The 23423-nt window shown below is 43.5% G+C and overlaps 1 protein-coding gene and 1 long non-coding RNA gene across 2 annotated transcripts; both read left to right on the top strand.

Annotated features, from left to right (window-relative positions):
• The first annotated feature begins 5687 nt into the window (after nucleotides 1-5687).
• ELF3 (E74 like ETS transcription factor 3) lies at nucleotides 5688-13755 on the top strand. The gene is made up of 9 exons (XM_051998655.1): nucleotides 5688-5845; nucleotides 6622-6787; nucleotides 7095-7316; nucleotides 7680-7772; nucleotides 8141-8260; nucleotides 8664-8753; nucleotides 9258-9374; nucleotides 11030-11225; nucleotides 12951-13755. Exons 2-9 carry the CDS (start codon nucleotides 6634-6636, stop codon nucleotides 13069-13071), a joined length of 1113 nt encoding a protein of 370 aa, XP_051854615.1. The 5' UTR covers nucleotides 5688-5845; nucleotides 6622-6633; the 3' UTR covers nucleotides 13072-13755.
• Nucleotides 13756-17893: 4138 nt separating this feature from the next.
• On the top strand, nucleotides 17894-22995 carry LOC127559975 (uncharacterized). The gene is made up of 3 exons (XR_007953241.1): nucleotides 17894-18115; nucleotides 21096-21185; nucleotides 22332-22995. It is a non-coding gene; the product is annotated as an uncharacterized LOC127559975 (long non-coding RNA).
• Nucleotides 22996-23423: the final 428 nt, after the last annotated feature.

The following is a 23423-nucleotide window of genomic DNA, read 5'->3' as shown; positions in this document are numbered from 1 at the left end:
GAAATCATAAAAAAGAAAAAAGGACCCACGTGTGCAAAAATGTTTGTGGCAGCCATTTTTGTAGTGGCGAGGAACTGGAATCTGAGTGGATGCCCATCAGTTGGGGAATGGTTGAATAAGTTATGGTATATGAATGTAATGGAATATTATTGTTCTATAAGAAAGGACCAGCAGGATGATTTTAGAAAACCCTACAGAGGCTTACATGAAGTGAGTAGAATCAAGGGAACACTGTTTATACAGCAATAACAAGATTATGTGATGATCACCTGTGATAGACTTGGTTCTCTTCAACAATTAGGTGATTCTAGGCAATTCCAGTGGACTTAGGATAGAAAATGCCATCCGCATCCAAAGAAAACCATGGTGACTGAATGTGAATCAAAGCATATTTTCAACTTTTTGTTTGTTTGTTTGCTTTTTCTCCCGCATAGATTTTTCCCTCTTGGTGTGATTTTTCTTGCACAAGATGACAAATATGGAAATATGTTTAAAAGAATTGCATGTTTTTTGATTTCTTTCACAGGCTAATTGAACTATTTCAAAGTCCGATACTTTTTGTACAGCAAAATAACTATTAGGACATGTATACTTGTATTGTATTTAAATTATACTTTAATATATTTAACATGTATTGGTTAATCTGCCGTCTGGGGGAGAGAGTGGGGGGAAGGAGGGGAAAAATTGGAACAAAAGATTTGGCAATTGTCAATGCTGTAAAATTACCCATGCATATAACTTGTAAATAAAAAGCTATATAATTTTTTTTTTGAGAATTGCATGTGTTTAACTTATATTGGATTGCTCTATTGGGGAGAAAGGAGGTAAGGGAGGGAGGGAGAAAAATCCGGAACACAAAGTCTAACAAAAATGAATGTTGAAAACCATCTTTATATGTATTTTTGGAAAAATAAAGCACTACTGAGGGAAAATAAAAACAAATACTGTCTTCTGCAGGGGTCCTTTCCTGGTCTTCTCCACCTCCTCCCTGCATCTCTCTCTCTCTCTCTCTTTTTTTTTTTTCCTGAAATCACTTTCCATTCATAGTCTATGTTTTGTTATCATTTTAGTCATGGCCCAGTGCTCTGTGGTGCCACCTAGCTGCCCACTATACATGGTACATGTAGGATTTTGTTGGTGTGCCATCTCCCCCACCAGAATGAGGGCAAGGACTGTGCTTTCATTTTTTTATCCCAGCCCTTAATGCTGTGCCATAGGTAATAAATAATACTTAATAAATGATCGATTTAGTAAATCCTTATTCACTGAATAAACTTTCCCCCCAGTGACTGTACTGAACTCTTCACGGTCTTAGAATCCTACACTTAGAGCAATAAGGGACTTTAGAAGCCAGCTAGTCCAACTTCTCTTATCTTGCACATAAGCCGGTTGAGGCCCAGGGAGGCTTCCTTCCCCCAAATTATACAAGTTCTAAGTCTGAGGGGCAGGGGCGGTGGGGTCCTCCAACTCAGGGACCCCGGGTCAGAGCTTGGGCACTTACATTGTCTCATCTCCTGCTGGATGTCCTTTTCCTACACCTTCAGCAATGAGAGGGCTCAGGAAATCAGAGTTAAACTTTCCGAACTGCTTTTTACTAATTTTGTCTATCTCTGCCTAAATCTCTCCATCTTTCTCTCTTTCTCTTTGTTCCTTCCTTTCCTTCCTTTCTCTGTCTTTCTGTCTCTTTCTTCCTCCCTCCTTTTCCTCCCTTTTCTCTCTCTTCTTTCCCCTTTTTTTCTTTCCTTCACTATTGCTCTTCTCTCCCTCTCTCCTTCCTTCCCTCTTTGTATGTCTGTTTCTGTGTCTCCATCTCTCTTTCCTCTCCTTTCTTCTCTCTCTCTTATTGTTCTCTCTTTCCTCTCTCTTCTTTTTTCCATCTCTCCCTCTCTCTTTCTACTCTCTCTTTCCTCCCTTTCTATATCTGTCTCTTTAACTCTATCTCCTCTTTTCCTCTTTCTTCCTGGCACTATTGCTCTTCTCTCTCTCTCTCTCTCTCTCTCTCTCCTCTCTCTCTCTCTCTCTCTCTCTCTCTCTCTCTCTCTCCCCCCCCCCCCCCTCTCTCATTCTCTCTCCTTTCCACCTGGTTTGTATGTGTCTCTCTGTCTCTGTCTCTATCTCTTTATCTGTCTCTCTTTTTTCTTCTGTCTCTTTCTCCTTTTTCCCTCTTTCCTCTTTTTATTTTATTTTTTCCTCTCTTTCCCTCTGTCTGTTGTCTTTTCTTGCACATTTTTCCACCTCTTTTTCTGCCTCTTTTTCCTCCCCTCCCACCCCCTTCTCTATTTTTCTCTCCTCCTTTCCTCAGGTCTTCCCCAAGAGAAGATAGTCCCCAAGGCTAAGCTGTGTACTCTTGATTCCGTTTTCTCCCCCTTTATCCAGGACCTTCCTCTGTCAATTAATTCCCTACACCCTCCTCCTCCTTACACCATCCCCCCTTCATCCAACAATGTACTTCAATTTCTCTCTTTTCCCTGGTACCCTGTCTCTTAGGGACAAGCTGGACTACTGAAGGAGCATAATGTACCATTCTCTAGATGGAGATGGAGGGATGAGCTGGAAAGCAGGAGAAAGCTCCACTGTTACATTTTATCTGTCATACTCTTTAGAGCCCCTAGGTGATACAGTGTCAGACTTGGATTCATGAAGACCTAAATGTCTATTGTAAAAAGGGGATAATAATAATACCTACTTCTCAGGATTATTGTGAAGGCCAAATGATGTATATAATGAATACACGAAGTATTTGTATATATGTGATGTATGCATACATATGAAGTATATGAGATACATATAATGATATATATTTTTATGTTTAATATATATGAAGCATTTATATATATATGAAGCATTCTGGAAACTTTTAAGTGTTTAGTGTTAATTATCATTATTTCTATTTTCAGTAATTCCTCCCTTCCACAAAACTGCCTTCAAATTCAAGCCCTACTCTTCTCTCCTTTTACCTCCCACTCCCTCATCAACGCTCCTCTCAATCCCTCCCCCTCAGTCCCAGCCAGCCTCTCTGGCAGCAGGGAGTGGCAGAGTGAAAAGAACACTGGGCTTAAATCTGCACCTAGGGAGAGGAGAGTGGAAACTGATTGAGGACCACAACATAGTATTTTCATTCTTTTTGTTGTTATTTGTTTGTTTTTTATTTATTTCTTATTTTTCCCTTTTTGATCTAATTTTTCTTGTGCATCATGATAATCATGGAATTATGTATAGAAGAATTGCACATGTTTAACATATGGATATTTGCCTTCTAGGGTGTAGGGGAGGGGTAGGGGAAAAGGAGGGGAAAAAATTAGAACACAAAGTTTTGTAAGGCTGAATGTTGAAAATTATTCATGTATATATCTTAAAAATAAAAAGCTTTAATAAAAAAAAAAAGAATATTGGGCTTCAGATTGGAGTTGGATTCGAATCACTCATCTGCTACTTATGACCCATGCTTATGAACTAGGAGGGGATAGGGGGAGTTCCTCATCTGTGTTTATTTTCTTTTTTAAAAAAAGAATAGCTTTTTTCTTTATATTGATGCAAATTTTTATTTTATTATTTTTATTACAGCTTTTTATTTTTAAAATAAATGCATGAATAATTTTTCAACACCGACCCTTGCAAAAACTTGTGTTCCAAATTTTTCCCTCCCTTCCTCCACCCCCTCTCCTAAATGGCAAGTAATCCAATATATGTTAAACGTGTTAAAAGGATCTGTAAAATCCAACATATGTACATGTATATATATATATATATAATTATCGTGCTGCACTAGAAAAATCAGATCAAAAAGGGGGGAAAACTGGGAAAGAAAACAAAATACAAGACCTCCCCCCAAACACACGCAAAGATAATTTTCAACAGTCACTCTTGCAAAACCTTGTATTCCAAGTCGTCTATGTTTAAAATTGGACCCGGTTTCTGAGGCCGCTTCCAGTTTTGGCTCCGTGTGTCCGGGACTCTCCCAGTCCTTCTCCCTTTCCGAAGGGGCCAGGAGGGCTCTCCTCGGGGCAAAGGACACGTGAGCCAGGCCCCGGGGCCCAGAGCAGGTTCTCCCACATTCCTGGCTGGGTGGTAGGATGAGGGTGTGCCTGCTTCGGGCTGCTGGGGGAGGCCCCCGAAGGGCTGGGGAAAATCCTGTGACCGGAGCCCCAGGCTGCTCCCGCCACTCCTGGCCCAATGGGACTTGGGGCGTTAACTCCTTCTCTCCCGGTGGCCCCCGCTGGGGAGCTTCTGAGCCCTTAGGTTCCGGATTGGGCCCCAGCCTCCTCGCACCCCCGGGGGCTCTTGGGAACCGAAAGTTGATTTTTTCCCCCTCTTTTTGTTTAGGGGAGGAAGGGAAAATAAATGCTTGTTAATTGACAATTTTAAATTTCGTTTGAAAAAAAATAGCGTGTCCTACTTGAAAAAGTACTAATTATTGGGATGGAGTCCCCCCTCCCCCCTTACTATTTCCTATTTCCTTTCTCCTCAAGTTTCCACCTTCCCAGTACGTGTCTCCTCTAGATCCCGGCGAGAAGACTGGGTTTGCCCACCGTGAGAAAGGGGCATTTCCCTGCCTTGCAGTTCCATCCCAGCTGCAAGGTTGCAGCCCCGAGGAGCTTTGACCACCAGGGGGCAGCAGGCAAGCATCATGGAATCCTTGGGCCATCGAAGAAGGGATGGAATCGGGGGAGAACTGCTGAGTAGAAGGGAGGGGGAGAAACGCAAGGCAATCGGGATCTAGGTTGCTTCCAGACTTTTTGGATTGTGGGGCGGAGGCTGAGGCTGGGGAGGGGGAGGGGGAAGTGATAATAACCTCCGGCATCGTACCAAGCGTTGTGTATTGTTAACAAAAACATAAATTCCTTAAAAATATTCATTGCCAGATTTGTGACTCCCTATAAGCCCGGAGATACGCCCATTTTGCAGATAAGAAACCTGTGGCTCCCGAAGGTTTAAGTGCTTTGCCCCTGGGCACATAGTAAGTGGCCAGCCCAGGATTTCAAAAGAAGAGCCTTCGGGCTTCCAGAGCCAAGTTAAGGGGTGGGCACTGAGCCAAAGCCCAAAGCCCTCCGAGTTAGCTCTATTTTTGGCTGAGCAGAGAGAGCTCTGCACCAGACAAAAAGATGGACATCTGGTCTCTTGACCAGCACTAGGTCCCTCCAGAATTCTAGTAGAGTCTGTCCAGGGATGAGGAATCAGATTGTTGACTCAGTCTTTTCAGCTTTCTCAGCCTCCCCTCTCCCATTTTAGATCTCCAAGCACTCAAAGCACTCCTCAGTGGCATAAGGGCGGTGGGGTGTATGTCCACAGCACCAGCCCCCCCCAGCAACTCTGACCCCAGGCACCCCAGAGTTACAGCCAGGAGTCTCGCAACCCACCCCATTATTTCTTTCTCCAGGCCCCCTGGGGAATTTCCTGAGTCCGAGGGTGGTACCACCAGGGGTGTCCACCCTGTCTCCTGCCAATTTTCGTCCACCCCAGAGGGTGAGAGATGACAGACGCTGTCAATCATTAAACCAGCCCAGCCTGATTTCCCAGCACCCTCCCTCCCGCCAGCCTGGGTATAATATGCAAATCATCGAGGGCAGGGAGCCTGGGTCCCGAGGCCAGGAAATCCCCTTGGTCCAATGAGGCTGCCCGCCTCAAGGCTAACCCGCTCAGGTTACAGCAGGGAGCTGCCTATAAAACGCTCCTGTCCGGGGAGGAGTCAGCCTTAGGCTTTATGTAGGTGGAGGGAGAAGGGCAGCCAGAGGTAGATAGGTAGTTACTGCGCTCCCTTACCTGCTGGAGTTAATTTGCTACCTGGATTACTTACTAACCTGTTGCTGGCTTCGCTGCGCTCTCCGTGTCCTGGCTTCATACTCCGGTAGGTTCCCCACTCACCCCGCAGGAACCTTGCGTGTCTCAGCAGCATAGGGAGCCCCAAAGACTCGGGTGGGACTTGGGGAGCGGAACATGAGGTTCCCATGGAGGCATTTTCAGGCCCCCTTTACTGGCCTGTCCGGTGTCCGAATTCCAAAACTCAAGAAGACTGGGGGGAGGGGGCTCCCCATCCCAGTCTGCCTCCGGAACATCAATTCTCCCGAAAAGGGGACAGGAAAAAAAATAAGCTTTAAAGAAATGACTTTTCCTTTCCCAACTTAGAGAGGATTTTTTTTTTTTGACCTGGACCATTTAAATTCTGCCTACCCACACCAGCTAATTCTTTCCGATCTTGAATCTGCCTTATTCTCAAGACCGAATTGAGACTTTTTGATCAGAGTCCCAAAGATTTGGCAGACACTCCCCAACCACCTGAAGTGGAGAGAGAACAGATCCTGACTGATATCCCTGTTCTGTAACTAGATGAATGACCTTGAACAAGTGACTTAATTTGTATCTGAGAACTCCCATCTACATCCTGAGCGGTTGGGAGAATTGAACTCCTTCCAGATTGAAAACTTTAGCTCCTGTGGGTAGCTCCTGTGGGGAGTTCTTGAGGAAGATGGGAATGGGATATCGGGGTTTTCTTACGCCCGATATTGCTACTTTAGTCCAAATCTCTGGAGTTTTGAGGGTACAAAATGTCTAATACTCCAACTCAGGAACCTTGGTCTTGTTCTCTGACCCAGTTTTTCATCTTTTTCTCGACTTTAACCGCAGAGAGGGAACCTCATGGCTGCATCCTGTGATATGAGTAACATTTTCACCAACTATATCAACGCCATGTACCATGCAGAAGACCCAGCTCCTGCCCCATCAGCCACCTTGGGTGGCGATGACTTGGTGCTGACCCTGAGCAATCCCCAGATGCCCCTAGAGGGCACAGGTGGGTGCTTGGGGAACCTGGGGAAATGCAGTATCTGAAGAGCTTGGGGTGTCAGAAAGGCAAAGGAGAAGGGAGACTTTAGATGCCTTCATCACCCCGAAGAGAGTACAAGAGAGAATGTAGGGCAGAGGAATAAGTGAGAATAACTTAAGAGTGAGTGCTGGAGGGATGAGGATGGGCATGGGGGGAATGCCACAGGGCAGTGGCAAAGATCTGTGGGTATAAAGTGTGAATGGAGAGGCAGAGGTGAGATTCTGGGCATCTATTTCCCCCACCCTGTTAACCTAGTACCCTCTTCCTTTGTTAGACAAAGCCAGTTGGGCAGGGATGCTGCCCCAGTTGTGGTCGAAGACCCAGGTCCTAGACTGGATCAGCTATCAGGTGGAGAAGAATAAATACGATGCTAGCGCCATTGACTTTTCCCGGTGCAACATGGATGGTGCCATCTTGTGCTGCTGTACCCGGGAAGAGCTGGGCCAGGTCTTTGGATCCCTGGGGGATGAGCTCTATACCCAGCTGCAGGACCTATGTGAGTACCCCCCATGTATTCCAGGGTTGGGGCCCAGCCTTTCTCTGATGGTCAACTCGGAAGGCAAGCTGGGGTGCTGGGGGTTTGGTTTCATCAAAACGTCAAGGAAGATTGGTCTGGAGGTACCAGGTCGTGGCACACTAGTGTGTTTCAATAGGGGCTGAGGTTGGTATTTAAGTCATGTCCTAGGGATAAATTTAGGGAAGGTGGACCTTTAAGTGGGAACAAACCTAGAATCTCCCAACCAGAACCCTAGAAAAAAGAGAAAGCTGGGGAACTATCTAAATGCCCTCCCTCTTCCCATGTCTTCTCTCCCTCCACTCCAATTCCCTTCTTTTTTTTTTTTTTTTTTTTTTCCTCTAGCATCTGGCTCATCTGATGAGCTAAGCTGGATCATTGAACTCCTGGAGAAAGATGGACTCACTACCCCGGACATCATTGGGGACACCACCTTTGGTAAGAGTCCTCCTATCTTTACCTTTACATCCACCATCTTGACTAAGCCCCAGGACCTTTAACCAACCTGGAGTGGATTGACTTCCAAATCTCCATGACAGATTCTCTTTTAGAAGCAAACCATCAATGGGAAATGGTGGGAGGGGGGAAAGGAATTGAGATAAGGTGATCTCTGGGGACCTTTGGGACTCAAAATCTAGGACCTACCAAAAGTCCTGAAAGAATCCAGCCTCTACTTCTCCCTTACTTGTAAAAGTACAAACGTTTTGTCTTGGACCTGCATGAATACGTTTTATTGTCTGAGATAGCCCCACCCAGTTCCTGACCTAACCCGACTAATCTCTGCTATCTGCTATCCTCTCCCCCAGATCATGGCAGCCCCTTAAACCAAGATTTGCTGGATGACTCAAGGTTGGCCAGTCCCTATTACCCAGGAAGCTATGGGGCGGGGGCTCCTTCTCCGGGCTGCTCAGATGTCTCCACTTCAGGTAAGAACCCTGAAATTCCCAAGCCTTCAGCCCTTCTATACTCCAAATGACCTTTTAAGGGAGAGAAACCAGGGCTAGAATTCTCAATTAAGGCTCATTTAAAAGTCAGCATTTGTATGTTTCAAGTTTCAAGATAGCACTGGATTATGGTGAAAGAGGAGATTGGCGGGAGTTGTTTTAGTTATCTTGCTTATATCCAACCAGTTAATCAATAAGCAATTATTAAAGAGTTATTGCCCTGAGTATAGACCAGAAATGAAACCTTGCTAGATCTCATAATGGCTAAGGAGAAACACAACTCCGCCAAACTTGGGTTAAAAGGACTCATAAGTCCTGGATGAAGGTAGCCAAGGGGTTGTTTGTTAGCTATCTTGGTCACCTCCCTTCCTTCCCTGATCCCTAGGTACTGGAACCTCTCAAAGTCCCCACTCAGACTCTGGGGCAAGTGACATGGATTTAGATCCCACGGACAGCAAGTTGTTTTTCCCCAGTGGTAAGTAAGGGAAGAGCGTGTGGAGGTGGTTCTCCCAGTGTGGAAAGGGGGCAGTTCCTCATCTATTTGAAAGGGGAGTGGTAGGATTCAGCTATTTGGAGATAACCCAGAAAGGTCCAGCTTTATCAAGACCCTGGCTGGGCTGGCATGGGTATGGACTGGTGGAGGTTCTGGAGATTGAAGAGTGAGAAGGAAAGGATAGGTACTTGAAATGCCCCAAGGAGGCTATGTGGTTGGATTGAGGCCTCGGGAAGGGAAGCTCCCCCCTGAAACCCTGAGTGTATGAGAAAACAACAGGAATGGACAGAGTAGTCCATGGACTTAAGGAGGCTTGAACCTGCTTCAGTTCCTGGCAAGTGAAGGTGGGAAGGAGGAAAATATTGGGCTGGGAGAAAGTAATGACAGATTTAATTCTTAGACATTCAGATACATTTCCAGAGAAGCTGGAAAGTAGTTTGGACTTTCAATGTTACATTTTTTTTTCTTCCTTCCCCCTTTCCTAAGATGACTTCTCTGACTATAAGAAAGGAGACCTAAAATATGGGAAGAGGAAACGAGGAAGACCCCGGAAACTGAGCAAGGAGACCCGAGAGTGCCTGGAGAGCAAAAAAAGCAAACATGGTAAGAATGATCGCATTTCTTATGGTTGGCTGCCTCGGGGGGCCTGACAAAGCAGGCTGCTTCTGGTTAGAGTAGCAGGTGATAAACTGTCCCTTGCACTGCGGAGACCTTTCTCAGCTTTATGATCTCATCTTTAGCTTCGGTAGACCCATGGCTAAGTCTCATCTGAAATCACAGTTAAGGAGACCTAGCCTGGGTGAAGTTGGGACTTTTTTCATACAGTTTTAACCGAGTTTTAAATCACTTGGGAAAAAATCAAATGGCTTGGGAAAGTGATTTTCCCAAGGTCACACAGCTGTTCTGTGGCAGAACCAGGAATCAGAATCACAGAATGTTAGAGCCAGATGGAAGGAACCTTCTTTCTCTTCGTGCTTCTCTAGTCCACCCCTTTTATTATAAACACGAGGAAACTGAGGCATAAGGGCAGTCATGTAAAGGCCTTTGAAGGGTTAGCAGCCAGAGTTAGAACTCGTTCCTCTGACTCAGCCCCGTGTTTCTTTGTGCTGAGCACTACTTAAGCTTGTTCTGCTGGGATGAACATAGGGACAATCATCCTTGGATCATTGAATTTGGAACCATGGAGCACCTAGGGCAGGGGGAGGGGAAAGCTCCAGGCTATATTTGAAAGAAGAAAGTTGAATTGGGACTGAGTTTAAATTTCTGCCAATTAGATAATTATCACCAGGGACTATTTGTTTCCCTTGGGAGTTTCAGTTTTTTCTTTCAATTGTAAGATGAAGAATAATATTTCTCTGAGAGTGACTAGCCCTAGTAATCACAATTGGGACCTATAGTTACAAGTTTTTGTTTTGTTTTTTTACTGTGATCTTCTTTGAACCTTGAGGGGAATTAATGACAAAGGTCAAGAAACTTAAAGAATTTTTAGTGGGGCTCGTTAAAAGTCAGGAGTTGTAGGTTTCAGTTCTCAAATAGAAGATTGGTGAAAGTTTTAGCTATTGCTTTTATCCATCCAGTTAATCAATAAGCAATTTATTAAGAGCTGTTGCACCGGAGGATAGATGAGAAATGAAACAAATCTTGACCTCAAGATAACTTAACAGAATAAATATGTGTAAAGGAAATACAAAGGAAGTCCAAGACAGTCAGAAGAACTAGTAATGACTTGTGCCAGTGTTCCTTGGGTCAGTATCTCAGTCTTTCAAAAAGTCTTTGGAGGCCTTCCAGAGGGCAGAGCCTAGAATGGACACCTGGGGAGCAAAGTAAGGAAAATAAACACTGACCTCATTTTTAAAAGCAATAAAACAAATGGGAATATACAAAAATTGTAAAAACCAGAAGCACAATAATTAGAATGAAATAAGGAAAAAATTAGATAAGGGATTAGGCTGTTGGGGAATAGACTGGGAGGAGTTAGTCTGAAGCTGTCAAGGAATTGAGTGCCAGGCAGATGAGGTATTTGGGGTCCCAGGCAGTGCTGGGTCTTAATGCTGGCTACAGAGCTGAACTTAGAAGAAGGGAGAGGAAGCATCTGTTTCTCCACTGGCCTTTGGGAAAACTGAGGTTCGGGCAAGGCTCTCACTGAGTCAGATCAAGAGCAAACTGGGGCTTTTCATCCTTTCACTGAGATTGATAGGCTTGGGACAGAGAAGGATGGCCCTGCTTGGCTCCTTAACTGACTGGTTCTTTGTTCACAGCTCCAAGAGGGACACACCTATGGGAGTTTATAAGGGACATCCTCATCCACCCAGAGCTCAATGAAGGCCTCATGAAGTGGGAGAACAGGCACGAGGGTGTCTTTAAGTTCCTCCGATCCGAGGCTGTGGCCCAGCTGTGGGGTCAGAAGAAGAAAAATAACAGCATGACTTATGAGAAACTCAGCCGGGCCATGAGGTGAGCTGTTTAGAAGTTGCCAGCTTTGGGGGCAGGGCCAGGAAGTTCCCAGTGTGATTGTTGGGGGCTGGCAGGGGAATCATATGGTTATGAGCTCTTAGGATGATAGAGATGACTTAATCTTATCCACACCCAGATAAAGAGTTGATTGTATGAATTGAATGAAACATGCTTTTTTTTCCATTTTTACTTTATTTTTCTTGAGGTTTTTTTTTTTTTTTGAGGGTACAGATCTATGTTTTCTTAAAATGTTTTGCTTAACTTTACATGTGCTGTTTTTTTATTTTATTTTATTTTATTTTTTACTGAGACAATTGGGGTTGTGACTTGCTCAGGGTCACACACCTAGGAAGTGTCAGGTTTCCAAAACCAGATCTTTTTGACTTCAGGGTTGGTGCTCTATTCACTGCACCACCTAGCTGCCCCTAACTGTGCTTTCTTAATGGGGATAGGGGAATAACTGAGGGAATCTGGGACTCAAAATTTTAAAAACATCAGAAAAAATTTGTTTTAAATGTAACTGGGGGGGGGCGGGAATGAAAATATCAAAAAAAGACTTGAAACCCCTTCTAATTCATAAAAACATAGAATATTGAGAGACAGAAGGGATCTAAGTTTGTGGCCAACTTCATGATTTTACAGCTGGAGAAATAGAGGCTCAGAAAGATAACCTTCTGAGTGACTTACAAATAACTTGTACAAGGTCACAACTAATAGATATTAGAGTTAAGATTTCAACCTAGAGCTTCTCACTGCCAAGTCCAGTCCCTTTTCCAAGCTCCCAGTTCTCAATGTTCAGGTGTTCTTAGTCAGACTATAGGGCAGCCCTTAGAAGTGAACAGATTATTGGATAAAGGAAGTCAGGAGGCTCTGGGTTCTTAGACCCATTTCTATCACTGAGTACAGCTGCCTAGATTCTGGGTTCTCGGTGTCCTGTTAAAAGAGTTGGGGGAAATTGAATTGAGATTTCTTATTTCTATCATATTATAACTCAGTAATCTTCCCCTTGCCCCTAGTCCCTAAACCAGATTGCTGTATGACACAGCTTTGAGACCAAGAGAAACAGGGACAGAACTGGTCGTAAGCAGAAAAAGGGATGGATGACCTTGACCAAAGCTGTGTTAAGTTAGCTCAGGAAGGCTTCCTGAAGCAGGGAAAGGTTATGGTCAGAGATGAGGAGGACACTGGGGGGAAGGTGGGAGAAGAGTTAAACTGTAGAATTGTAGAGAGGATGGTTGGAAGGGAAGAGCCTAGGGGAAATTGAAGGTGTATGTTGCGAGGGGATTATATATAATATAAAGCTGAAGTGAATCTCAAATGGAGGGGACACGGACTAGAGGAAAACCGCTCCAGTGGTTCTGATTAGAGAGCATACTGTCATGGAAAGAATACTGGATTTGGAAATGAAAGGACCTGGATATAAATCTTAACTACTGTGTGACGCTGGGAAAACTACGTAGTTCTCCTGGTCATAGCTTACTTATCTATAAAATGAAGAGGTTAGATTAGATGACCTCAGAAGCCTCCAGGTCTAATTAGTAGCTCTGTAAGCTGGAAGGGACGCCAGATATCATCTAGTCCAGTCTCATTTTATAGAAGATACGAATGAGACCTGGGGGGAGTTAAAAGGACTTGCCCAAAGTCACCCCCTCACACAGGAGGAGCAGCAGCTCCAGGGAAACTCTTAGGGTCTTGCTTCATTTTTTTGTCTCCATTCCCTGACAGATATTACTACAAACGGGAGATCTTGGAGCGGGTCGACGGCCGAAGACTAGTCTATAAATTTGGCAAGAACTCGAGTGGCTGGAAGGAGGAGGAGGTTGAGGTCGTCTTGAGCCGAAACTGAGAAACTGAGCAAAAGAGCCATGGAGCAATGAGCTTGCCCCTGGACCAGAAACTTGTTCAGACATTCCTGGACCCTGGCCCTCCAAGCCCCTTCAGGGAGGGTGGGTGCCCGCGTTGGCGCTGGAAGCCAGTGGGTGTGCCCCAGTGGAGAGAAACTGAACTTTGGCCGTCATGGGACATGGACACCTCGGCCCCTCCCTCCACTTTTTCCTCTTGGAATGACTACCCCTCTGAATGGAAGGTAGTCGTGGTGCTGGGATTCTGGACTAAGGACCAGGAACCCTGGACTGGCGGTAGTTGGGGGATAATGGATGGCCTGTGAAGAAAGCCATAGACAGAGAAGACCTGCCAGCACCTCGTCTCCAGTCTTGCCATTTTCCTAAGCGTGGACTCCGCGGGTCGTGGGTCAGAACACTCGCTAATTTATGTGGTATAAATATAATATGTATATAGAAGTCTATTTTTTCAATGATGTCCCTCCCCTCAAACACTCCGCAGAGACTTCAGCTATTAAAGCTACTTGTGGCCTTCCCCTGGATCAGGATGGATTCACTTTTCAAAATATCTGCAGCAGGGGCTGGGGAGATGAAACTGGGCCCCAGAACTCCTGCCTGGTCACTCCTCTTGTCTCCAGAATGGATCAAAAAGTTTTAATAAAGCATCTTCTGGGGGGTTTTGTTTTTAACCTGTGGCTTTGCCTATGTGTCTATTGGGGAGCTTGTGTTTTTGTCATTCAATAGGATCAAGGGAATGGTGATAATGGGGGGATAATGGTGGTTGGGGTGGGGGGAATTGATAAGCAGCATACCAAGGGAGGAAGGAAAAGTCTGATCAAAGAAAGTGTGAGACTTGGGGGGAAATGGGTTGAGTCAGAAATTCCACATAGCTGGGTGGGAGGAAAACAGATCTAATGGGGAGATAGTAGACACTAGTTTGTTTCCACTCTGAAATGAGTAATCTTTAACAGAATTGCCTTCAATATTTAATTCAGATCCATAAACCTTAAAAGGCTATCAGGTGCTAGGCACATGGCTCTGTGGAGCAAAAGGAACAAGGGATGGAAAAGCTATCTGGCCATGAATGTCAGGTCTGGGTCCTATGATCGATGCATGTCCAAGAACAGTAGATTGGAAGTCAGGAGACCTGGGTTCAAGTTGCTCCTTAGTACCTACTTAACCTTGGGGAGCTCATTGTCTGGACCTCAGCACCATTTGTACAATGAGGAATCTGAACACCATAATTTCTGCCTTCCCTTCTAGAAATCCCTAAATCTATTTTCCTCTTCTAGCTCAAACTTGTCCTTGTCTCTTAAAAAAGAACCTGACATTTCATTTGATTCTCACAATCCTGGGAGAATGCTTCTATGACTATTAACCATTTTACTAGGACTGGCCTCCAAGCTGGGGAGATGGATCCAAACCCTGTATCTGACACTGGTGTCTGTCACCTTTTTAGACAACTCTTGGAGATTGTACTGGTAGGAGGTTTTTGTTTTTATTTTATTTTCAAAATATATGCCGTTTTCAACATTCATCCTTGTAAAACCTTGTGTGACAATTTTTCTCTTCCCCATCCCCTCCCCTAGACAGCAAGTAATCCAATATGTCTTAAACGTGCAATTCTTCTAAATGTTTACACTTTTATCATGCTGCACAAGAAAAATCAGATCAAAAAGGGAAAAAAATGAGAAAAAAACAAGCAAACAACAAAAAATATGAAAGTACTATTTTGTGATGCATATTCAGTGAGGGAGTTTCTTTATGAGGGAATTAGAACATGGAGATTTGAACCTGGGTCTTCGTGACTCCCTACTCTACTCTTATCCCCTCCACTGTGCTCAAAGATTGGTAGAAGTCAGGAAATAATTTCAGTTTGGGTCAATTTGAAAATCAGCCTCTAGTAGGTCGTTGGTAATATAGGGCTGAGGGAACTGAGTATGCAGTATCCTGGATTAACCTGTCTATTGGTTAATTTCAAATAATTGGAGAAAATTTGTCCAGGAACTCATGGAGAATATTGGATCGGAAGTCAAGAAACAAGTCCTGGTCCCAACTCATCACTTGAGCTATGAGACACTCATTTTCCAGATGAACAAAGTCAAATCCAAAAAAATCGAGATTTTTCTAGAGGAAGACCCAAGTTCTTTTTTACTTCAAATTTGGTACTTGAACCATGAGATAATAACATTTCAAAACCCTAAGAATGCCAGAATATGGCATGTTAGAACCATGAGTTTGACTTTCATTGACACCTGCATTTCTACACTTGGGTTATTAGGGGAACAATTGTAATATGAATTTGTTTTTCCATAAAATTGCCATTATAAAATCAAATTTTCTCCTGATGGGGGGCGGGCACTTTATTAAATGGAGAAATCTTGGAAAATGAGGTATTATCCAGGGCAATATATCACAGCTTCTTGCTAGCTAGGATCAGCATTTACTCAATAGTTTGTTTTTCTAACTTTTATCAAAGGATTTTTCTTTCCCTAGATTTTTTAAGAGTTTCTCCTACACTTAGGAATCTTTTAACTGTTCATAAAATTTAGGAATCTTAGAGATAATCTCTAGGAGCTGTTAACCTCTGGTCTATGAAGTAATATTTTAGGAAAGTAATTTTGTATAAGTGAAACCACTTTGTAATCCTATGGATTTTATTTCACTTAAAATAGATTATTGTGAGAAGCAGTCCATAGGTTTCATCAAATTGCCCCAGGGATCCATAACACAAAAAGTTAAGAACCACTCTTCTAATCTAATACCTTCATGAAATGATTTACCAAACAACTTCGCATATCAAGAAGCAAAGTCAAAGACCCCAAACCCTGTGCTCTTCCCACTATAGAATATAGGGATGCTTCCTATCATGGTACCCTCCCTCCCTCTCTATCAAACTCTCCTGGGTTGGGGAAGGCATATTGGCTCAACAGTTGGAAGAATGTTTGCTCAAATTGGGCCTCTGCCCAGCAAGCCTATTGTCCCATCCAACGGTCAATTCCACATCACAGGGTGGGGAAAGACAAAGTAGTGTTGTGAAAAAAATATTTTCTCATTTTAATGCAGGATCTGGGTTTCATTTTCCTGATCTGGGAGTCAAGGTAAGTGACCACTCAACGTCATGGCACCAGAAAATGAATAACAACTTTAGTGGGGCAAGAACTCCAGAGTACAACTCAACGACCTGTATTCTCATGAAAAGGTAGAAAAGAATTTAGGATTTGGAGTCAGAGACCTTGACTTCAAGTCCTCGCTCTGCTCTGGTGCTGTAAACCTTAGCCAAGTAAATTCATCTCCCTATTCTGTTTTCTCATTTGTAAAATGAAGGGCTTAGTCTAGATAACTTCTGAAATTTCTTTCATTTCTTGATCTGTGACCTTATGAGCCAACAGCTAGGAATTTGCAACATGTGATACAGCTGTCCTTCGAAGCTGCACCTTTCCCATCCATGTTAGTGTTTTTGGCTCTCTAGTTATAGAAAGAAACCAAACTTTCTTCTTGGTCTGTTCTTTCAATCTGAAGTTCTGTGTGTTGATTGTACTAAGAAAAAATGATAATCCGTCTGTTGGTGTGGAAAAGGTACAGAAAAAGGGCAATAGAGGGATAAAGGAAATTTGGAAAGGAGGTTGGGGTCTTCAGGGAACTTTACTGATGATGACAGTGAAAGAAAAGGGGTGGTAAAGGCCACTTCGAAGAGGAGTTTTAAAACAGAAGACAGGACCCCATCCCTAAAACCATCTGTATCCCATTATAAGTTTGCAGATAAGGGGAAAATTGTATGAGAGATGGAGGACCCCAAAAAGTGAGTCTAGGATGCTATGAATTCCAAGAAGATATAACTGTTCCTGGCAAATGCCTCTCTCCAAATAGGCATTCCTTCTGCTGTTTTCATACCAACTTTATGGACTCCTGATTTTTCTATGGTTAAGGGAATGTTAGGAATTGTCTTCAGGGCTAAGAGATGCTATAGAAGTATGGGGAATAATTAAAGAGAGGTGAAACTAATCAATGGCTGGGGAAAGGGAGAGAGTTTGAAAAAAATAAGATTGTGAAATTAATTTTATGACAAATGATTGGCCAATCTATTCTAGTATATACTTCTCTCCTTGTACTATAACAAGGCTTCTTAAATTTTTACACTCATGATCTGAGAAGTGTTTATGTGATCCCAGATATATAGATTATATAAAATAGCTATACAAATCAAGCATTTACTGATAATAAATTAGAATTTTGCAAACCCCACATTCAGTTTCAAGGCCCCATATGGGGTGATGAACTATAGTTTAAGAAGCTGGGCACTGTAAGACTGACTTCCCTCCTCTGCCAACAGGAGGATCTTTCATTTTGATAGTCTGAGGACCATCAATGGAGAAAGTTTCTAGAAGGGTGACAATCAGATACTAAAAGGAGGGAACTGGGCTCTGAAAGCAGGTGAAGGGCAGTCCAAGGATTAGAGGTGACTAAGTGCCTCTGATCCCTGGCACTCTTCCTAAAGTGGACTTTAGTTTATAGGTCACAAGATTTAGAGCTGGAAAAGACCCACATCCCTTCTCCCCATTTTACAGATAAGGAAACAGTTCTGGGAAGTGACTGGCCCAAGTGTCTCTGAACATCTCTTTTGCTCATAAACCTACAGCCTCCCTTCCTTACCTTTTCTTGTTTTTTGCTGAGTCAATTGGGGGTAAGTGACTTGCCCAGGGTCACACAGACAGAAAGTGTTAAGTGTCTGAATTCAAATTTGAACTCAGGTCCTCCTGACTTCAGGGCTGGTACTCTATCTAAATGTGCTCTTTTTATCTTTCACAGTAAACCTGCACCCTTTATTCTAGGATTTGTCACCAAGGAATCCCTCCAACCTAGGAGTGGGGAATTCCCTCATCATTCTTGACTCCCAGAAGTTCCAGATTGAACTTTTCTGCTTGAGAGAGAGGCAGGGAGGAAGAGACCCCAAGAGGGAACTGGGAAAAGGAATAAGGTCACACCCAATTGGGGAAGCTGCCCCTCCACCCTCTACCCTGTTTACCCAGAAATAGGGTGGGTAACAAGGTAAGAAACTCATAAAGTTCATTTTCTTCCCTTCCTTTGATTGCTATGTGGGTGTGCCCTGGGTGTGGGGTAGCACTGTGAGTATGAACTGGGGGGATGGGAGTGGAGAAAGGGGGTGTTGATGGTATCACCGGACTGTTGCATCGAGCCGGCGGTTGCTGGGTGCTATCTGCTCGGTGTCTGTGTTGCATGCTACCTCGCCATTTGGGTCAGAGAGCGGTCAAGCAGCTTCTTTGTTTGGGTGTGCCCGTCCGGGCTGGCCCTGTTGCTCCCTGTCTCCACACACATGCCTGATATGGATTGTCTCTGGCTGTTCACTGACCTGCTGGCCTCTATGCTCTTATTACTGAGCTGTGAGTCATGCAGTGAGGTGGACTTTGGGGTCAGAAGACCTGGAATCAAATCATAACTTTGATGCTTTTAGCTTGGAGGAGTCCTTTAAGGCTATTAGGACATGGAAAAAATGCAAAGGATTTGAAAGGTGTTATAGACAAAGGATCGGCAAGATGTGGAGATAGAAAGGAAATGAGGACTGGGAATTATAAAAATCAACAACAAAATTCTGCATTTTATTGTGCAACCAAGGATAAATGGCTTGCCCAGAATCACCCAGCTTCTGAGCTGGATTTGAACTCAGCTCCTCTTGATTCCAGGACCAGTGTTCTATTCATCTGCCCCTGTTTTACTAAATTTGATATTTGCGATTCTGGTTAAGCCCTCTACCCTTACCTGTAGAGTAGGGCTCTACCTCTTTCCCAGGGTTGATAGATTTGGAGCAGGTTTCATTTTATAGAGGTGGCCCAGAAAGACCACACAGGTATTTATTTAGTAGTAGAGTCAGAATTCAAATCCAGATCCTCTGAATCTCTTCTCAAGGTTTGTTATCAGGAAAGTGCTTTGTAAACCCTCAGATCAATAGACTTCAACAAATATTTGTTATTGCCTGCTTTGTTCAGGGTACTGGTGGATCCGGAATACAAATGAAATAATTCTACCCTCAAGAAGCTTCCTTGGGGGGAGGATATTGCAAAGAAAGAGGAGATAGAATACATGAAAGTGCAAATGTATACTCCAAATTAATGTGGTCATTTCAAGAGGGAGAAGATACCTGTAAAAGGGAGAAAATAGGAAAGGCCTGATGGATGAAAGAAGTAGCACCTGAACTGAGCTTGAAAGGAAGCTAGGGATTCTCCAAGACAACAGTGAACAAAAAAGTACATTTCAGATATGGGGGACCAATTGGGAGATGAATGTTCTTTTGGAGAACCAGCTAAGCAGGATAGTTGGACTGGAATGGAGAGAAAGGGGACAGAATTATAAATTGACTAAATTCAGGTGGCAATGAAACTGCAGTTTTTCATTTTATCCTTGAGGAAACTAGGATCCCTTTAAGATTTTTTTTAGAGTACGAATGAGGGATGGGTAGGAGAGTAACATGGACATATCTGTGTTTGGGGCAATTGCACCTACCCAAACTGACTACTCAGGAGTCACTCCAAATGATGTACAGAAAGAATTTATTAGAATCTCGAGAAGCGGACTGTCCTGGCTTGTGGGCCCGAAAGGACAGCAAAGATACCCACAGGAGGAGAGTCATTCACGTGAAGATGCTTACGACTTTTATACATTTCAGACAAAGAACCCCCAAAATCCCACCCTTTACAGGCTGTGATTGGTTACATAAACCTTTATCCCCCTATTTGGTCAGTGGAATGCAGTGAAAAAGGTGATATATAGCTTTGGCCACTTAATTCCTTCTTTGGACAATGGAATGCAGTCCAGGTCTCATCTAAAATCACATGACTGGGCCTATAGGCCTGATCTACTTCAGTTAACAGTCTCTGATCAATATGTGCTTAATCTGTAAGTTCTTCACCTTTCCACACATCTGTATTTTAGGGACATCGATTTGGAGGTAATATGCAGCATTGATTGGAGAGGAAAGAAATTGGAGTCTGGAAGGCCAATTAGGAGGCTATTGCCACAGTCCAGACAAAAAGCAGAGGCTATTAGGATAGGGTATATGGAAAGGATTTGAAAGATGTTATAGAGGCAGAATCAACAAGACCCAAGATTGATTAGATTATGGGGACTGGGAATTGTAAAACCAATAACAAAATTTGGTATTTTATTAAAATTTGATTAAAACAGTACAGAAAACTGCAGGATCCCAGAAGTACATGGTGTTAAGCAACCATTCTATTATTTTACTCTCTCAACAAGAAAGGACTGTGACCTCGGAACAGGATAGTGATATAAGATCACTATGTGATTTTCCTCACTCCCTACCCTGTGATTTTTCTCTTGATGACCTGATCAGACCACACTACTCGATTATACCTCCATCCCAGCCCAGTGATTTTTGTCTTCTTAACCCCTGCTGCCTATGTCCAATACAGCTTAGTTCTAACTGTGCTCCCATGTATACATGTATACTGGTCTGCTTTCTTAGGAAGAATAAATCCACAGATACAATCTAGCACTGTTTGTCCCTTTTAGTTCGAACTCAGAAAATGATTGACAGCGGCTATCCCGACCAAATTCCTACAATTCACCTGATATCTGTAGCAGCTCCAGTTTTCTGTGCCTGGTTTCTCTACCAAGTCCAGCAGGGTTGTTTTGATCTTTCATTCCATAGCCAGTCACCAAAGTATTCAATGACTCTAAGGTCACAAATAGGTGGCTGGAATGACATATCCACCGAAAAAGGAGGTTTGGCAGTTTGGGGGTTTGAAGAAGAAAAAGTTGAAGAAGAAAATCTGTTTGGGAAATACTGAGTTTGAGATGTCTGAGGAAGAACAACCATATATCACTGAGGGTGTTCTAAAGATGGGATATTTGGTTGTACCTAATAATACTTTATTTAATAATTGACTTCCAGAGTCAACCAGACCTTAACATTTCCCACTGATTCAGTCCTTTTCATTTTTAATCCAAGAAGAATAACAAGTTTTTTTTTTTTTTCTATTATCATTTTCAGTCACGTCGGACCCTTTGTAATGCCATCTGGAGTTTTCTTGGCAAAGATATTGGTGTGGTTTGTCATTTCCTTCACCATCTCATTTTACAGGTAAGGAAACAGAGGCAAACAGGGTTACAAGAGTTGTCCAGGGTGTCTGTGCCCGATTTGAACTCATATTCTTCTGACTCCAGACCAGGGCAAGCTATCTACTCCCAAGCTATCTACTTCCAAACCTAGGCATCTAGCTGCCCTGTTTCTTTACTAAGCATCCACTTTGTGTCAAGCACAATAAAGAGCATAGGAAATACAAAGTCAAAACCAGTCCCTGCCATCAAAAAAGTCACAATTCAAAGAGGGAGACAATGAGCAGAACATTATTTATAAACCAGACAAATACAGGTTAAATTGAGGATACTCTCAGAGAGAAGGCACTAGCTTGAGGGAGTGAACTAGAAAGGCTTTTTCCCAGATAAGAAAGAATGAATGAAAAAACACTTTTTAAGTGCACGCTAGAAGCCCACAATTTACTACAAATTCTGAAAGAAAAGATAGTTCCTGCCTTCAGGGAGTTTGCATTTCTATAGAGGGCAATGCATAGAAAGTCTGGGAAAGAGAGAAGGGTGCTTTGGTAGGGGGAGTCTCTAGGGTTGGCAGGCTAGGTAATGGACCCCTAGGGAAGTCAATTGACACACCTTTTTCAGTAGATTTAATTACTATTGTTCCCCCTAAAACTGACCTCAGAAGTGGAAAATAAATTTAGGGGGTGGTAGGGCTGGGGTTAAAAGGGTAAGGGTGTGGTTGGGGGCACATCCTGAGAAAGAAGTCCAGAGGGAGCACAAAGTATTATAGTCAAGCTTGAACACCAGCTAAAGAGATCTTAGTTGAGAGCCAGCTGGAGCTTAGGTTGAAGTCCCTGAAAGATTGACAAATCTTGTGACCCCCTGTCACTAACTGTGTGACTTTCCGTAAGTCACTTAACTTCTGAGTCTGGACTGTTCCTTCAACTGTAAAACATGGGGTTGGGCCCGTGGATTTGTGAAGTCTAAATAACCATGAAATCCATAGATTGTGGGAATGAATTAGGCCTTTGAAAATGCTAAGAATTCATTTGAATACTCAACTTTGCATTTTAAATTGTAGATGGGCTGGGGCTGAGGGGGGGATGGGGAAGGTGCGTCTGGAGGGGGTGGGGCAGAAGCGTTGGCCGGTAGCTGAGGAAGGATTCTAGTTTGTTGTCCCTTCTCTGTCCTGTAGTCCCTAGAAGTTCATGGTGCACCTAGCTCCGGCCCTCCCTTTCCTACTGGGCTTCTCCTACTGAGTATGGGGCAAGGTCAGCCCGGGGTAGCCAGAGCAGCAATTAGCCCAGCTTGGCCGCCCGTTACTGGAACCTTCGTGTCAACTCTGGAACTCTTCCAATAACCCACACCCTGAACAGCCTGACTCAGCTTGGGTTTGCTCCACCCCTTAACACCTGCTTAACAGAGACTTGAAAACCCCACCCCCACCTCCGGAGCCCGGGATCCAAAGAAAGGTACTACTCAAGAAAACTACAACTCCCACCATGCATTATTCTCTCCAGATCCTACTCCCACTCTAACCCTCCACTCTCCCTCTGGGTGGACCCCTGAAGTTTACTTGGGGATTTTTTGTGTATGTGAGTGTGGTGTTAATCTTTCCGTCCCATTCTATGGGCTATGGGCTTCTGGGTAATCCTGAAAGCTGGGGACTAGAAAAGGAAGCTCTTTGGGAGTGTTTCCTATGGCAACCAGTCCATAGAATTTTAAAATTTAGAACTGGAAGGGACTTTAAGGTCAACTAACCCTACTGGCTGGAGCTGTTGGTTTGCATAATAAAAGTTATAGATAGTACCTTTGTCTAAAGCTTTCACATAATAAAAAGACAGATCGCATTTAGATAAGTGCTTTCTTCCCAACCACCCCTTCCTTTAGGCCAGGAGCGCACATATTATTGCCCCATTCTTAGTCAGCAGAAACTAAAGTTCTTTGATGGGAAGGACTGACTTTGGGTCACTTAGCCATTGTGTCTGAGTCTGATTTCAAACTCAGGTCCTCTGAATATATTTGATCCTCACTACTTGGTTAATGAGTCCAGTGAAGAAATTGTGCCTCTGAGTGGCAACTTTGCTCAAGGTCACCTGAGAGTGAGTGGAAGAGGTAAATTTAGAACCCAAGTCTCCAGATGGTGCTGAGTTATTTCCCACGTATTTTGAATGTCTAATAGCATGGTACACAAAGAACTCTTTTCTAGCCTTTCTAGATCTGCCTCATACTTTCATGACTTCCCCTTCAAATTCTTTACTACCTGTTCCTAATTCTATTTACTAAA

Source organism: Antechinus flavipes, chromosome 4 (genome assembly GCF_016432865.1).
Source record: "Antechinus flavipes isolate AdamAnt ecotype Samford, QLD, Australia chromosome 4, AdamAnt_v2, whole genome shotgun sequence".
Classification (NCBI taxonomy): Eukaryota; Metazoa; Chordata; class Mammalia; order Dasyuromorphia; family Dasyuridae; genus Antechinus; species Antechinus flavipes.
The sequence above is the reverse complement of the archived record's forward strand: the minus strand, read 5'-3'. Positions and strand labels throughout refer to the sequence as shown.

Bases quoted from the DNA above. Each gene is read 5' to 3' on its own strand.
- ELF3 (XM_051998655.1), top strand. From the start codon at position 6,634: ATGGCTGCATCCTGTGATATGAGTAACATTTTCACCAACTATATCAAC. The intron at 8,261-8,663 runs GTAAGAACCCTG...CCTGATCCCTAG, and splicing joins CTCAGATGTCTCCACTTCAG to GTACTGGAACCTCTCAAAGT. The intron at 11,226-12,950 runs GTGAGCTGTTTA...ATTCCCTGACAG, and splicing joins AAACTCAGCCGGGCCATGAG to ATATTACTACAAACGGGAGA.